The following is a 17,200-nucleotide window of genomic DNA, read 5'->3' as shown; positions in this document are numbered from 1 at the left end:
GGAACCTGTACAAACTAGTACAGGGAACGAGACTGATGGAATGGATGTCATGAGAAGATGAGAGAATAAACGCAATAAGCTTAAGAGGCTGCAGTGTTTTCTGGAGACTTGGACTAAATGGACAAGTCAGACAGCTTCCAAGGTACAAAAAAAAAGTGAGTGAGTCTATTCGACCCTCCACCGCAACCCGCAAGAGTTTATTGTGACTTACAACACATATTCATACTCGACCAAATAAACCCAGCCGATACATATAGATACATAAATGAACAGTTGAACATTTCAACAGATAAGCAGGTGAACATATCAATCAATAGGTACATAGATGAAAAGTTGAACATTTGAATAGGTAAACAGATAATTAGATAAGCAGGTGAACAGATAAATAGAGAAACATTCAAACAGATGAATATACCAATAGATAAACAATTGAACATATGAACAGATAATCAGATAAACAGGTGAACAGATAAACAGATGAAGAGTTGAACAGAAAAACAAGCAAACGGAAAAAATCTCACAGACCACAAACTCTTATCGCTAGAGTCGTCAATTTCATCACATGTTGAGAACATAAAATATTGAAGAGATTTAGGTACGATTCGATAAAACTGGAAAATCTTCAGTTCAGGTGAGGAAACTCATTCACGAAAAAATCATGAGAATATAAGAGAGTTCCCTCTTGAAAGATTGACTCCATCGAAATGTATAATTTATTCTCTCTCTCTTTAATTCAATGAAATATTCACATGAAAAAACTTGGTTGGGTAGCAGAATCAATTTTCTCTCAAGAAAACAATTGTTTTCTTGCCGATGTTTCGAATTTATTTGAATTCTTCTTCAGGACTCGAAAAGTAGTTTTTTCGTGTTGATAATATTACTATTTTAAAAACCATCAGACATATTCGATACATATTAATAAAATAAATAAAACACATTGCAACAACCAAATTTTTGAGACAATACAAACACAAAACGACATCTTTCATGTCGTTTTATATGTTGTCACTATAGTTGATTACACCCAGTTTGTTTGAATAATATAATGGTTGAGATATCGTTCAACTTTTTCAATGGGCGCAGAAAGAAATAAAAAAATCGGAAATTGTTCCACTCACACGGGACAGTATCTGAACCACGAATCCAACCACCATCAATCGACTTAAAGAGGAATCATCAAGACCTTATTAAACCGTGCTTTCTGGCTCTGTAATATGAAGGAAGGTCTCAAAAATGAACTAAACATCATCAAAAAGTATCTTCAACGGAATGGCTACTTCAAAACGATGGTGGAACAGACTTTGACTAGAAGAGAGCAGACGCCTCGTAAGAAAGGAGAGACGTCACAAACAGCGCTTGCACTTCCCTACATCAGAGGATTATCGGGAAAGACAAGAAAAATTGGGTCCAAGTACAACAGCAAAGCTCGCTTCAGATCCGGAAACACTATCCGTAGCAGCCTCACGAAACCAGGCCACCAAACGCGGACTGCGATTCCTAGAATTGCATTCACCGGATACCCTGCGAGTGCGGAAAATCCTATATTGGTGAAACTAAGAGGCCATTGAATGTTCGCATTGCCGAGCACAAGAAACACGCACAGCGAGGGGAAACCAGCAAATAAGGAATAGCAGAGCATGTTTGGGCCCATCGAGTGGCCCCAAGCTGAGATCATATACAGAAAGGAACAATGGTTTAGGAGGAATTTCAAAGAAGCCTCATACATGTCGTCCAACAATGTTTTCAGCCAAGCTACCGTAAAAATACGCAACTTATGCAAACCCATAATCAAGCGAAAAATGGCAAGCTCTCGCCTAATGGTGATCCCCGGCTGAACCGTTGAAGCGGAAAGAGGAAAGCGAAGATATGTGAGAGTACTCGAATGACTCAAAAATAGTCATCTCTCGGAGGAATTATTACAGTCATCACCCGATGACGATTGTAGATACTGATATTGATATCGTAATGCTAAATAATACCAGGAAAAAATGGAGTAGAAGGTACAATACAAAAAATATTACAACATTCATTAACTACCTGAGAAATGAAAGTTGGAACGAAATATATGTAAATAACATGGCTGAAGATAAATTCAACATATTTGGAAGTACTTTCATGTATTACTATAATATAAACTTTCCACTATCAAAAGAAACTACGAAACCTAAAGAACAAAAACAAAAATGGATAACTTCTCAAGTTAGGGCAGCTAAAGAAACCTTGATGTTTCTGTTTCAGTCACAAAATATAAACCCAACTGAGCAAAACGTACATATATATAAATAATATAAAAAACAGTAATAGGATATATTACGGATGTCTAAAAAAGAGTACTATCAAAGTCTATTTACATCTACAGATGATTTCAGTCAAACAGTTTGGCAGATCATTAATACTGAAACTGGTAGAAAAAATAAAATCTTAAAATCTCAAACAATCCTGAAAACCTAACTGCAGATCAAATGAATGAATTCTTCATCAATAATATGAATTCCACATTGGAAAATTCATCTGAAACTCAGTCAATCAATGTAATAGACAAGGCATATAATATAAATAAATCTTTGTTCTTCCGACCTTTAACATCAGATGATATTAGAATTATTTTGAACAACTTGAAAAATAAAAAAACCGAAGATATAAAAGGTGTAAATATGTTTGTTATTAAAAGCTGTGCTCAATACATAACTGATCCCTTGGCGGACATAGTCAATGCATGCTTCACTGAGGGTTAATTTCCACTAGAGCTGAAAATCGGGAAAGTACTTCCCATTCAAAAAAGGGGATTGCTCAGAAGCGAAAAACTTCCGACAAATTTCCATTTCACCATCTTTCTCGAAGATAATTGAATATGCCATTCACACAAAACTTGTTAAATTTTTAGAAGTCAATGATATTTTGAGTCCACATCAATTTGGCTTCAGAAGAGGGAAATCAACCTCTGATGCAATCAACTCTCTCACAAATTACATAAAAGATGCATTTGACAATGAAGATAAATATATTGGTGTATTTACTGATCTCACTTCGGCGTTTGATTGTGTGAATCATAAAATCCTCTTAGACAAATTATACTGGTATGGTATTAGAGGGGTGTGCCTAGAGATAATAGAATCATACTTGACTGAGAGATTTCAAGTGGTAGAATGCGGAGAATCTCGTAGTCAAAAAATGAAATTGATAAGAGGAGTTCCTCAGGGCTCCATATTAGGACCACTTCTCTTTCTTATATATATATATATTAATGATCTACCACATTTCTTGAATTCATCAGATATTAAGACTACCATGTATGCGGATGATGCAACGTTGAGCAGAGCAGTGGACGAACTTAAAACTCCTCAACATACCCTAAATAGTATCCTGGAGAAAGCACGATCTTGGTTTGGATCAAATAAACTGATTTTAAATGAACAAAAAACAGAAGTTCTAACTTTTGAAACAAGAAACTCAAACCGAGCTGAAAAAACTTCAGTTGAATTTTTAGGGGTTTATATTTACACACATTTATCGTGGGGTAGAACATATAAATAACATATGTACCAGGCTGAGTAGGTCAACATACGCAATTTGAGTAATTAAAAGATCTGTGAACCAGAATGCAGCCCTCACTACATATCATTCTCTTTTTCACTCAGTTCTAAGATATGGAATAATATCCTGGGGCAGTGCATCAAAATGTCATCTAGAAAAAGTGTTTATCCTGCAAAAATTCGCTGTAAGAGGTATAACTTCTGCCAGATGGGATGAAACTTGCCGTCCAATATTTAAAAATCTCAAAATAATGACACTGTACTACATATTCGACTAAATATAAATAATTATACCTATCGTACAGACATACACCATCATGAAACAAGAAATAAATCAGACATCGTCATGCAAGCAAATAGACTGAAAAGGACTGACAATATTGGCCTTAAGCTATACAATACTCTGCCACTAGACTTTCGCAATTTGTCATTCAATAGATTAAGGTACTCTCTGAAGTTTTTCTTAACTGAAAATCCTCTGTATGATATCAATGAATTTTATGGAAGTGTCTAATTGAATAGAGATGCCTTCAATGTGGACACCTAAAAAATAAGTGTGCTCCCAGTTGACTAATATGTATGTGTATTGTAATTTAAATCAAATGTTTGTACTGAACTTCTTAACGATCTTGATATTCTTGTTGATCTCAATATAATTTTTTTCATCCTTATGTAATGTAATTTGTTTTAATGGGTATATTGATTTGTTTTAATGAGTATGTCTTCGTATTTTTTTTTTCTCAATTCATGACCACCATTGATTGTGGAATCTTAAGATGTATATAGCCTGATTTTGATTGCGCCATTTGTTTTGACATGTGTATAAACCTTGTGTTTCTCAAGACAAATAAAGATATTATTATTATTATTACTAACAATTGAAACTTCGTGAAGTAATTTGGCTTGGAATCCCTCAATTTTTCTTTTCTCATTTTTCGTTTAATTGCTCTCTTTTCACTTGTATTTTATTTCACTGTAATTTCATTTTAGGTTTTTTTGCCTAATATAATTGTCATTTTCAGCAATTTTTTTTTCTTTTTTATTGGTTCAATGGAAGCCCAAACTGTTAAAATTCATGATCAATTCTGTTGTAAAACCATCATGAACCTGAAAATAACTACTATAGTTTTAATAACCATGACATTAATAGAAGTGTAGTGTAGAAAAGATAGGGAAAATGGTAAGAAAATGTATGCATTTTCACTAAATATGACAGAATTGGAAGAAATATCGTTCTAACTAGTCTGTCATTAGGAATTAATGATCAGGACTATCATTATAAATATTCAACCCATTCTTCTGTGGAAAGAATACAACACCTGCTCAGTAGCTTGAAACATGTAAGTTAATATATTTTTTCACTTCATTTTTCTGATGTTCTGATGTTTCATCTGTATAAGTTCACCCTTTTTAATTCAGCACATTTATCTCTCGAGTAAAATTTACCAGAGAATGTGTATTTATCAAATAAATATGGTATTTACGCATTTATATAAACTGTTAACAGAACACTTATGATGCACTGTTTGGAACCTTTGGTGTAGTAATGAATATTACTGGAGTTCTTTCCCAACACCAAATCGTTATTTTCAACAGCTCGACACTTGTTTCGATCACCAAGTGTCACAATATGTCTATAAGGACAACATATACGCGGCTTCCTCTTTGTGGATGATTTCAGCTTAAGCCCACTTGATGTTATGTTGATGAGTCCAAACATGCTCTGCTATTTCGGATTTGCTAGTTTCTCCTCGCTGTGTGTGTTTTTTGTGCTCAACAATGCGAACTTTCAAAGGCACTCGCAGGGTATCCGGTAAATGCAATTCTTGGAATCGCAGTCCGCGTTCGGTGGCCTGGTTTCCGTGAGGCTGCTACGGATAGTGTTCCCAGAACTGAAGCAGGTCCTGATAGTATACTTGGATCCAATTCCTTCTCATCCTTTCCGATAATCCTCTGATGTAGGGAAGTACAAGCACTGGTTGTGGCGGCTTCTCTTCCTTGTGGAGTTTTTGCTGTCTTCTAGCTAAGGCCTATTTCACCATAACTCTGGAGTAACCATTTCGTTGTAGGTCATTTTTGATGATGCATAGTTCCTTCTCGAGACCTTCTTCTGTATTACAAAGCCCAAAAGCACGGTCTATTAGAGTCTTGATGATTCCTCTCTTAGTCGATTGATGGTGGTTGGATTTCTGAATCAGATACTGTCCTATGTGAGTGGGTTTTCTATATACAGATGTTTCCCATTTAGTGTCGGTCCTCTTCGCCAATACGTCTAAGAAAGGCAATTTGTTGTGGACTTTCTCCTCCATTGTAAGAGTGATGGAAGGACTCACGTTGTTGATGTGCTTCAGGAAAGTGTCTAGTTCAGCATTCCCATGATTCCATATCATGAAGGTGTCATCTACGTATCTCAACCAGAATCGGGGCTTCTTGTGGGCTTCTTCAATGGCCAGAGTTTCAAACCACTCCATATATATCGACTTCAACAGGTGAAAGTGGCGATCCCATTGGCAGTCCCTCATCTTGCGTAAAGAATTCGTCCTTCAGTTGAGAGTAACAGTTTCGTACACAGTATCCTAGTAATTCCATGATTACTTGTATCGGTGAGTTTGTTCTATCTTCCAAGTCTCCATCTTTGGATAGCTTCTTCTGAATGATTTGAAGTGCTTCTTCGACAGGAACGTTGGCGTAGAGGCTTTCCACGTCGAAAGTAATTAGTTGATCTTGCTCTTTGACTTCGTTTTTCTCTAGTAGTTCAACAAAATACCTTGAATTTTTCACAAAAGATGATGTTTCACCTTGCAGTTGTTTAATTATTGATAGTGAAAATCTGGACAAGTTCTGAGTGGCTGAATCTCTGGAGCTAATGATCGATCTGAGCGAAACTTTTTTTTGTGGATTTTGGATAGTCCATACAAGTGAGGGGGCTTACTGTGGTGCGATGTTACCGATGATCTCTCTTTTTCCGTAAAATAAACTCGGTGTTTTTTCAAAGTTTGGTACAACTTCCTTTCAATTGATGCAGTAGGGAATCTTATGATCTTCGTGTATTTTCCTTTCTGAAGCACCTCTTTGATCTTCAGTTCGTAGAGATTAGTATCGATCACAACAGTAGCGTTTCCCATATCTGCAGGTAAGATCTTGATGGTGTTGTCTCTACGTAGCCCGTTCAGAGCTCTTCGTTCTTCATTGCTGATGTTAGAAGTTGGAACTGGTTCTCGATCTAGCTGTTCTCTGATTTTCCATCTGAATTCTTCTGCCTTGATCTGATCAATAAGGGAACCGGTGGATTCTACTGCAGTTATTATTTCCAAAGTGGTCACAGATGTTGGTGCAATGGCGAAGATTAGACCTTTCTACAACAAAGATTTCTCTATGTCCGTGAGCGGGCGGGAACTTATGTTGATGACATTGGCGGCTTCATAATTGTCCTGTTCTCGTTCTGCATTTGAGCATTGTTTCCTTACTAACTTTCTCCACTTCCTGTTGTGGGTATTCTCCATGTCTTGTCGAATCTTCAAGCACCAAGGTCTCTCTTCTTATTTCTTCAAAATGTTCTGTGGCATCCTGCATCAGAGTTGACCTCTTCCAACGGTGTTAATCAATTTGAGACCTTATTAGTGCTCGGCTGGTGACTGATAAAGGGTTGGAACGGTATCACCTAATATTCTTACCAGGATTTGGGTGCAGGTAATCAAGTTCCATTGATGTTAACTTTTTCTTTTTATTTGTCTGAGTTGTTTCTATGTATTGAATACTTGGGTCTTTTTAACCGCGATATTTTGACTACTTCCTTTGAGAGCGTGTTCCGCCACTGCACAAGTTATAATTTCCAACTGTATCACCGCTCATGAGGATCCCATACCGACATCAGCTTCAATGCATGTGTTACAGCAACAACAATAAAGCACCTCTGAAGCTCTCAAAAGCCTCAGAGCTCATTCGGAAAGAAACTTTTTGGCTTTCTACTTCTTCAGCATTGAAACAATATGTGGGAAAATGGCAAAAAAAAACCTACATGAAGGCGAAGTTTCCCTCAGATATATATCGCAAGAAATATTCATTGTATTCATTATTTTCATTTCACAGATATTCCTTTCAATCCAGTCGGAAAAATGAATACCACCACGAAAGTTATGCTAGCTTTCTTCATCTACACAGTAGTTGCTTACATGGATCCTAAGGTGAGTTTATATATATATATATATATATATATATATATATATATATATATATATATATATATATATATATTATATATATATATATATATATATATATATAACAGAATAATTAGTGACTGGATTAACTATAAATCGATTTAATTCGTGAGGTTGCATTGTCAGCCAAAATTTTTATTAACTGTCATTTATTAATGTTTTTCTATCTGTCGAAAGCGAGCGCTTTCGACAGCTGGTCGTGCTATCATCATCTAAGCTCCACTCAAAATGTCCAGTTTGAGTAGAGCCTAGATGATGTTGATGATGATGATGATGATGACATAGAGCCTCTAAGAGCCACCGGTAGACAGCTGTTTCAGCATATTGGGGATCGTCAGTACCGGACAGGCGGTCCTCGATTGAGGACAAAATGTGAAAAACCAGAAAAGTACTTAATAAAAATAGCTGCGTAAACGCAAGTGAAACATAAGTGGAACCACCTATTGGTGTGACACCCAAGTCAACTTGCCAAGTTTTTATATCAGTGTTGGTGATTTGACCAATCAACCGACAACTGCGGTAGCAGAAATTCGGGAAGCTAACCTGAAATGCCATCGAAAAACGAATCCATATGTTTCTAGAAATGATACTTGTCTGGTTTTTCACATTTTGTCTTCAATCGAGGACCGCCTGCCCGGTACTACTGACGATGCCCAATAGGCTGAAACAGCTCTCTATCGGTGGCTCTTAGATTGAAATCAATATGGGTATGATCAGAACGTACTTATCTATTTATCTTTTGATTTTCATATCTTCTCATTTGTCATTATATAGATGTGCTGTTACGTGTTCGGAAGTCGGTTAACACTACTCGAACCGATCCCTTCTATACTGGTAAAATGGTGTTTGTTACGTGTTCGGTAGTAGACTGTTCTTAAACGATCTGTAACCTACTATTTCACTTTTGTTCTTGCTGTTTCACCTGAGTTCTACTTCTTCTCAATTAACATCTTCTCCCAGTGAAGGTATAAAAATGTTCAAACTAAAGTTCTCACGGATAGGACTATGTTGAACTGGTTTCCGGGGATTTTGTGCCAGAAACCGTGTTGTTCATCTACTGATTTGAATTCCTCGCTGAACGCACGGTGGGTTCTGACTGGTCGTCTGGATGAGTGGAGGAGTGAGGGTGTTCTGTAGAGGCGCAGTTACCAGATCATTTACTACTGGTGAGAATGGTGGATGCCAGTTCTATTATGCATAATGGGTTTTTTCAATCAATGTGTATTTTTTCACAAAATGAAATTGAGATGATCACATGGAATGAGATCAGGAAACATAAGAAGTTTTTTCACTTTTCGGTCCAATTTTTTTGATACACGATGTGAAATTAATTTTTTTCAGGATTTTGGAGATAAGCTGACGAAACTTGGCAACGAGTGTCATGATATTTGCACAGATGTAACGGGTGCAACAGAAGAAATGATTATACAGGTCAGGAATGGTAACTTTATCGATGACGAAAAAATGAAGGTATGTGGAAACATTAACTGTAAAAATTATTCAAATTCGCTTTTTTATTAACTAAGGAACTTCGCTTCATCAAGAATCCTGCAAAAGATCATCATTTAAACAGTTGAATCAAATGTGTAGAGACTGTTGTTTTTTAATTCCACCATTTTGTAAGCTTTGTTACATAATGGTGAAATTTTTGAGATAATGGAATCCGAAAAGATATTCTAGAATGAACACTTCAACGTTTTTATCAATTAGTTATATGATTTTTATGTTTCCAGAGATACGTACTATGCCTCTGCAGAGTTTCTAGACTGGTAAGTTTTGGCACAAGATGATGAATATAACCAGAAAATATTCATAATATTCATCATAATTCGAAACTTTTCTGAAATTTTCAACTTCATTCCTCACACCAGAACTGTAACATTCTTCTGAAGGCATGTTTTACCAATAACTTCCTCGGCTTCGCACGGCTATAATATAGAGTTGAAATTTTTTCATGAAACATAGTACTATGGTCGTTACTATTAAAATTGTATTATTGCTGCAGTTATTGTGCCAGTTGTGTGATAAATCTTTCGATTTAGCTTCAACGAGCACACGTAAAGAAAGACCAACTATATTTTGATATCTTGATTATCCATTGAAAAAAAAAATTAAAAAAATATTACCCATTGTTCATTTAAAATGCCTTGTTAAAATAAATTAATTTTTTTGAAATCGAGAGTAGAGAAATGTAAAAATCCCTACGCACGAATCTGTGAATGATTTCAGTAGGGCTTTCTTTCTTTATTTCTGTGTCAAAAATTGTAATTAGAAGATAAGTCCAAATGTTGAAATGTGAAATAAAGTTAAAGTTAAAGTTGAGTTATCTATTGCTAGTAGGAAATCTCTACTCTGCTATAGCATATTTTCTTGTGCTCAAGTGGCTTCTTCTTAGGCGTACATAATCGAGTCGATTGAAAAATGAAAAATGTAATATTTATTTTGGACATTCAATGTTGTATGATCAAATCAGGCACACCTGAAATATTTTCAATTTTTGTTGAAAACAAATATAACGTCATGGTTCAAGCCAATTTACTTTTCTGCAACATGATTCACATACTTGCAACTTTCCTAACTATAACAGAACTGTTATTGAATTGTTTCTGTCATCAATTTTGAATGCAATCATCTCACTTTTCAGATGGATAAAGATTTGAAAATAGATATGGTGGCATTGAATGAAGTGCTTCCAGCCGGCTCGAGAAAAAACGTACCCAGTGGAGCCAGAGACTGTTTGGTCAATGCAAGAAATTCAGGTAAAACTCACTAATTTCAATGAAATAAATTTTGTTTTTTATTATATCATATTTAGAACTCATTGTCATCTGTTTGTCTTCAATAGCTATTCATGATATGAGTGTTGAAGTGAGGTTTTATTTTGTCAGTTTCACAAACAAAATAACTCAAACTTAATTTTAACACGAATATCATACAAAGTGTTTTGTACAACTGACTTGTTCTCATAATAAAATAGATAAACTCAATATTTCTATAAAAACTCATTCTGACATCTCTTGTCAGTTAACTATTTTCATCGCAATTATCGCATTTGCTTCTTCTTCTTATTTTTCCATTAATGGCTTCAGCTGCCAGGGCTATCCAGCCAGGAGCTCCAGGATTAAGTTGGTACTACAGGTGGAGCCCACACTGAAGTGGACCCAAACCCCACCTGGGTTTGCCCTAAACAAAGTTCGACTGTAATTTGAAGTGAGTTAACAAGCAATGTCCGACTGCACTAGAGTGTAAGCACTAATGTGAGGTGATACACTACGGTTACGTGCATGGACACTACGATCAGGTCATACGCACAAGTATTAGGTCTGTCTTGATCACTACAGCTTCATATTCGATGCAATCAGGAATTTGGATATGGTTTGTATGTTAGATGGTGATATACGTTTGAAAAAGATATCGAGGAAGGTAAGAGGCTGAATTGTTGAAAGAGGGGTGCTGAGAGAGGTTCGCATTTGCTGTTAAGTGGCCGTGTCAGGTGACGCCAAAACACCTGATTACCAACAGACAGTATTGTTTACAGCTCACGCCATTTTATTTGAAGTCATATTTGAAGTTCTTGCTTGTGTTCAATTCATATAATACATTTGTAACCGAATATAATTTTATCTATATCTATTGTTCATCATAAATCTTCCTTGAACTTTGAATAATCATAGTGTATTTCATCAATTCCGACTTCCATTGTCTGATATGATATAAATTGATTTGAAATCCCTAAGAAACCAAAAATAGCAATTTTATTGAAAACAAAAACCTGAAATTACAAAGAAATAACATACAAGCTACAACCAGAAAATAAAAAATTGAAATATCAATGAAAGCTGAAAATTAAAAACTCTGGCCATTGAAGAAGCCCACAAGAAGCCTCGAGTCTGGTTAAGATACGTAAACGACACCTTCATAATATGGAACCGTGGGAATGCAGAACTAGACACTTTCCTGAAGCACATCAACAACGTAAGTCCTTCCATTACTTTCACAATGGAGAAGGAAGTCCACAACGAATTGCCTTTCTTAGACGTATTGGTGAAGAGGACCGACACTAAATGGGAAACATATATATATCGAAAACCCACTCACTAAACCAGAAATCCAACCACCATCAATCGACTAGGAGAGGAATCATCAAGACTCTACTAGACAGTGCTTTCGAGCTCTGTAATACAAATGAAGGTCTCGAAAAGGAACTAGGCATCATCAAAAATGACCTTCAACGGAATGGTTACTCCAGAGTGATGGTAGAATAGGTTTTAGGTAGAAGACAGCAAGAGCTCCACAAGGAAGAGAAGCCGCCACAACCAGTACTTGTACTTCCGTACATCAAAGGATTATCGGAAAGGATAAGAAGGATTGGGTCCAAGTATAACATCAGGACCTGCTTCAGATCTAGGAACACTATTCGTAGTAGCCTCACAAAAACCAGGCCACCAAACGCAAACGCGGGCTCAAGCTGAAATCATCCACAAAGAGGAACACTGGTTTAGGATAAGGAAGCCGCCTATATGTTGTCCAACAATGCATTTAGACGAGCTAGCGTAGAGATACGTAACATATGGAAACCTGTTATAAAGCGAAAAACGACCAACTCCCGCCAAACGGTCATCTTCCGCTAAAACCAATGAAGCGGAAAGAGGAAAGAGGAGATAGGTGAAAGGTGAAAGCACCCAAATGACCTATAAATAGTCAGATCTCGAAGGAATAAGTCCAGTTATCACCCGAAGACCATTGTGGATACTAACAATCGAAACGTCGTGACGTAACAAGGTTATGAATTTTTTTATTTTTTTTTTTAATTTTCATTTTTCAGTTTTATTAATAACATTTTTAATTTACAGCTTTTAATAATATTTCAATTTTTTATTTTCTGGTTGTAGCTTGTATGTTAGTTCCTTGTTATTTCAGTTTTTTGTTTTAATAAAATTGTTATTTTCAGTTAATCTTTTTTTTTTCAGGGATTCCAAATCAATTTGTATTATATTAGACAATGGAAGTCCGAACCGATGAAATACACCACGAAACATTGTCAACCACCTTCAAACATTGAATAATCATGTTCAGTTTATTGCTATTGTGTCGAAAAAATTGATACTCTTGACAACAATATCAAAAGCAGTTGCGGTCTTCAAAACTGGGGATACCCAGTGCGTGGAAACCTACAGAATGATATGTCTGTTGAGCTGTTTTTCCAAAATTAGGAAAATGACAGTCTATAATCAAATACATCATACCTAACTAACCATAATTTATCAACCCCACTACAGTTTGGATTCCGACCTGGCTATTCTGTCGAAACAGCCTCTGCAGATCTTGTACAATATATACATGATAGCATCAACGAGAATAAGCTTGTGGTTGGACTATTATTTGATATGTCACGTGCAATTGACACAATCAACCCTAGGTATCTACAAATAAAACTTGAAGTTCTAGGCATCCGAGGTCCAATTCAAAAATTTATCGGGTCATATATGTCTGGTAGACCTGTGAAGGTGCAGGTTGAGAAGCAGCTCTCCGAAAATTGTAATATAAAGATTGGCACTCCCCAAGGTGGGGTTCTTGCAAAGAAAACAACATATAAAGATCCCTCTGTATGCTGGAGCACATTTGTTCCATCTTTTGCCTGAAGACGAGTGGAAGTCCAAACGTTTAACCCTAATATAATTATTTTTTTCAGATTTGAAAGAAAAATATGACAAAGTCTACGAAATGGAAAAATGCTTGTATAATCTTAATCCAGATGTAAGACATTTCTTTGATTCCGTAATTTTCATAGATTTTTATTGCTGTATGTTGAGATTGCTGACCGTCGTTGATTTTATCATACTGCTGAGAAGCGTATTTACATTGTTCTCAACCATTTCTCTGGTATTTTCAACATTTCAGTACTTTCTCCATTATTATTTTCATTCATACTGATCATTTTCATGTGTTGTGTCAACATGTACGATTCTCAATATCAAAGAATAACTTTCAACATCCGAACATATGATGATTTTTATTGAAACACTTTGAAAATTGATGTGAAATAATCACTTTTCATATTTCCACAGACAATTTTTCAAATGCTTCGGTCAGTACGAATCGCACGTTGAAAGGTGATACCTAGTTAATCCTCAGCTTGCCCAAATTTCGACTTATGAGAGTTCGTAAGAGTTCACAAAAAACAGATTTTAACAGATTCAACGGTAGAGAGCAAACTAATAAATCAAACTCATACGACGGTTACCATCTTTTCTTCAGCAGTATCAAAAACGTTTTACTGATTTTCACTTTATTTTACAGGAATTCATTATGTTTTGAGGAGACCAGGCCAGGCGATACGAAAAATTACATATTAATCATATTGCACTGCGGAATTATGTTTATTCCCAACCATATTCACTATAAACTCTCAGCATGACGTTTGATTGTTTTATTACTCCAAAAACTACCTTGGAATCAATATAATCATTATAATTTGAATAATAGTGCAAGAACTATCCTTTGAACGGGTTACACGAAATAGTATCAAGTCCAATATTGTTTCTGGTTTACATTAGTAGGATGAGTTGGGAGAGAATTATACTTCACAATTTATGTAACAATAACATTGTAATACCTAGCGAAAGCTATGTATGGTAATATACATTCTAACTTCGGGAAGAGAAATATTTTTTCAATTCAAAATTTCCTAAACGCCGGATCTGTCTCTCATACAATGTAAAATACTGGCGGAGAGACCGAGAGTTTATATAAACACAATTCATCAGCTGAAAAGCTCACGTTGTAAGTATGGGCATATCAATATCCCAGCATTGAAAGTATTGTCAATTCAGCGAAATAGGTTTTTTGTGACCTCCGTCGCACGTGGGCGACTGTTACAAAGAACGGTTTGAGGAACGGGGATGACGCAGCACCCGTGATCGCTTCCTGGCTTCCTGGTAGAAGGTTTGGGGAAGTCTTGCGAGAGCCACGAAGGGGGTCGAACACAAGAGCCCATGAAGGCGGGTTCTGTGGTGGCATCCCTCAACCTCAATTCAATTCAATTCAATTTTATTCAATTCAGATAACTGGAAATATATTTTTACATTTTGTTTAATATTTTTTTACATTCTGTTCAATATGATTCCTCCAGTGATAGTTTCAGTTAGGCAACTTAATGCCTGTCTTCTACATCTTCGGCTTTCATAATCCTTGGGTATGAGAGGAGTGGAACAATTGATAGAATAATGTTCTTGTTGCAAATTGGAGATTATTGTTTACTTAGGATATATTGAAAATATTGTAATTTTCCATTAAAAAATGTTCTACTTGTTTTTTGAATCTTATGGCACTTTTTAGTTATTTTATATTATTTGGGAGAAGGTTATATTATTTGGATCCATAAAAATAAACTGATTTTTGAGTCGAAGTTTTTTGCATTAAGGGAACTGTAAATTGTGTATTTGTAACAACTCTTGTTGTTCGGGAATTTTGTAGTACAAATTTTTGACAATTTGTTTGGGACCACATCAAGCAACGATGAATGTAAAGAGATCTTACATTGAATATTTTTGTTTCCTTATACAAAAGATTGGTAGAGTAGTTTCTGATTTTCTCCAGAACTATTTTTAAAATAGTGTTTTGTGAACTCTGTTTTTATTGTTGAATTAAAAATGCCTCCCCAAGAGAGAATGCAGTATCTTATATACCGATTCAACCATAGAAGTATAAAGGAAGTTTTTGGCTTTCTACTATTCCATCTGATACAAAAAAATGGATGAGAGAATCTTCCAAAGAAAGGAAGGATTAATCAATTTGAAAATAAGTAACTCTATACATGGATGTGTAGATCATGCAAAGAAGTAACTTTCAGACACAAACTGAAAGAAAGTCCTCCTGAAACAGCTACTTTCATATAAACATTGAATTACACGAAAGAAAAAATTCTTTCGAAACAAATACTTCTATATGAACACTGAATTATACAGAAGATACTTTTCTCTATTCAGTTTGTATATCGAACATTCGTGGAGGAATAAGAATCAGATATCATTCACATGAGTTCTACTTTGAATGAATGGTAATAAATTGTACTCACATGGAACACTGTCACCCTAACTGGTATACACGTGTTTCGCCTTAAGACACTTGCCCTAAGGCTCTTCAGTACCAAATTGGATAACATTATAGAAAATACACACACTTCATTCATGAATTACGATTTTGAATGTCACGGAATAAGCTTGATCTGCTTATGTCATCGATGACATCGTAATGACATTCATTCAAAAACTTTCTTTCCAAAAAAATTAATCACTCCTAAAAATATAACCATTTCAAATCAAAAGTATAAAGGGTTATTGAATTTTTTTGTTTAATATATCTCGAAGAGTGTAGAATATATTCATGAGTGATCTTACCCTTTTCGTGACGAAAGTAATATGTTTGTGACATCTAAGGTGTTTGTCAACAATGACTCCAAGGTATTTAATAGATTCAGTTCTCTCTAGAGATGGGCATGTGCAAATTAGTGGTTCCATACATACGTGATTGCGTAACTTCAGAACCGCTGTAGTTGGTTGACCAAATATCAAATAATCAAATCAATATCAAATATCAATAAATATCAGATATTTATAATCCCTTTCAAAGAAGAACGAATCCATTCCAAATATGAAATATATCAATGAGTGGATATTAATTTCCTAGAATCGATCAGAATTCCACAACCCATGCCCCCTCCTGGGTTGAGTGCCCTGAGATATAGTCTTCCCCACGCGATTACTGTGTGTTGAAGCTAGAATTGTATTCCATTATCCCCCCACTCAGTTCTGAGAGGACCTCAACTTGCTACTAGGCACTTCAGCATTATTGGCATGTGTCCTTTTTCTGGTCAATGAAATCTACAATACTTCAAATTCAACTTATATGAACCAAATTGACAGAATAGTAAAACAACTGAGTCACGTTCTGCCACAACAAAATCAAAATCCCAAAACACCTATTTTTGGGACTATAACATTCATAATTCTATGAATATAATTCTCAGAAAGTATTCAAAAAAACCTGCAATTAAGTTTGCAGTCTCAGGAGACTGCAAACTTAATTTAACTCTTTAATTTTTTCAACCTGAGGTGGTGAAAGGTGAAAGTATCTCACTAATATGGCTGTCGTAACAATATGCTAATGTTGTTTCGGTAGATGTTGATCAAAGTATTTTCATTGATTTCATAATTCATAACTCTAACATACATATCATGAAACTTCTGCCCTTGAAGTCGATCATATGACTGTTCGTGGAAACTTCGGTTCATTTAACAATAGATAAAAAATTATATTAAACTGTAGATAAATTTCAAAATTTCCATATCTTCAAAACAGGTTTACATATCTCCGTAGGATATTTGAATTTCAATCAGAATGATTCTCAAATAATTAAAAATAATTGGAAGTGAAAAAATATAAATA

At 35.4% G+C, this 17,200-nt stretch overlaps 2 protein-coding genes across 4 annotated transcripts in view; one reads left to right on the top strand and one right to left on the bottom strand.

Annotated features, from left to right (window-relative positions):
• Positions 1-17,200, bottom strand: part of LOC111508293 (glutamate receptor ionotropic, kainate 2) — a 163,157-nt gene that overhangs the window by 111,500 nt on the left and 34,457 nt on the right. The gene's annotated exons all lie outside the window — the stretch shown is intronic.
• On the top strand, positions 4,758-14,171 carry LOC111508277 (pheromone-binding protein-related protein 6). The gene is made up of 7 exons (XM_023163716.2): positions 4,758-4,873; positions 7,623-7,717; positions 9,095-9,223; positions 9,487-9,522; positions 10,398-10,512; positions 13,446-13,510; positions 14,054-14,171. Exons 2-7 carry the CDS (start codon positions 7,649-7,651, stop codon positions 14,069-14,071), a joined length of 432 nt encoding a protein of 143 aa, XP_023019484.2. The 5' UTR covers positions 4,758-4,873; positions 7,623-7,648; the 3' UTR covers positions 14,072-14,171.

This window comes from Leptinotarsa decemlineata, unplaced genomic scaffold, assembly GCF_025532065.1.
Source record: "Leptinotarsa decemlineata unplaced genomic scaffold, Ldec_3_MD MMD2_tig00000882_RagTag_RagTag, whole genome shotgun sequence".
NCBI lineage: Eukaryota > Metazoa > Arthropoda > Insecta > Coleoptera > Chrysomelidae > Leptinotarsa > Leptinotarsa decemlineata.
The sequence above is the reverse complement of the archived record's forward strand: the minus strand, read 5'-3'. Positions and strand labels throughout refer to the sequence as shown.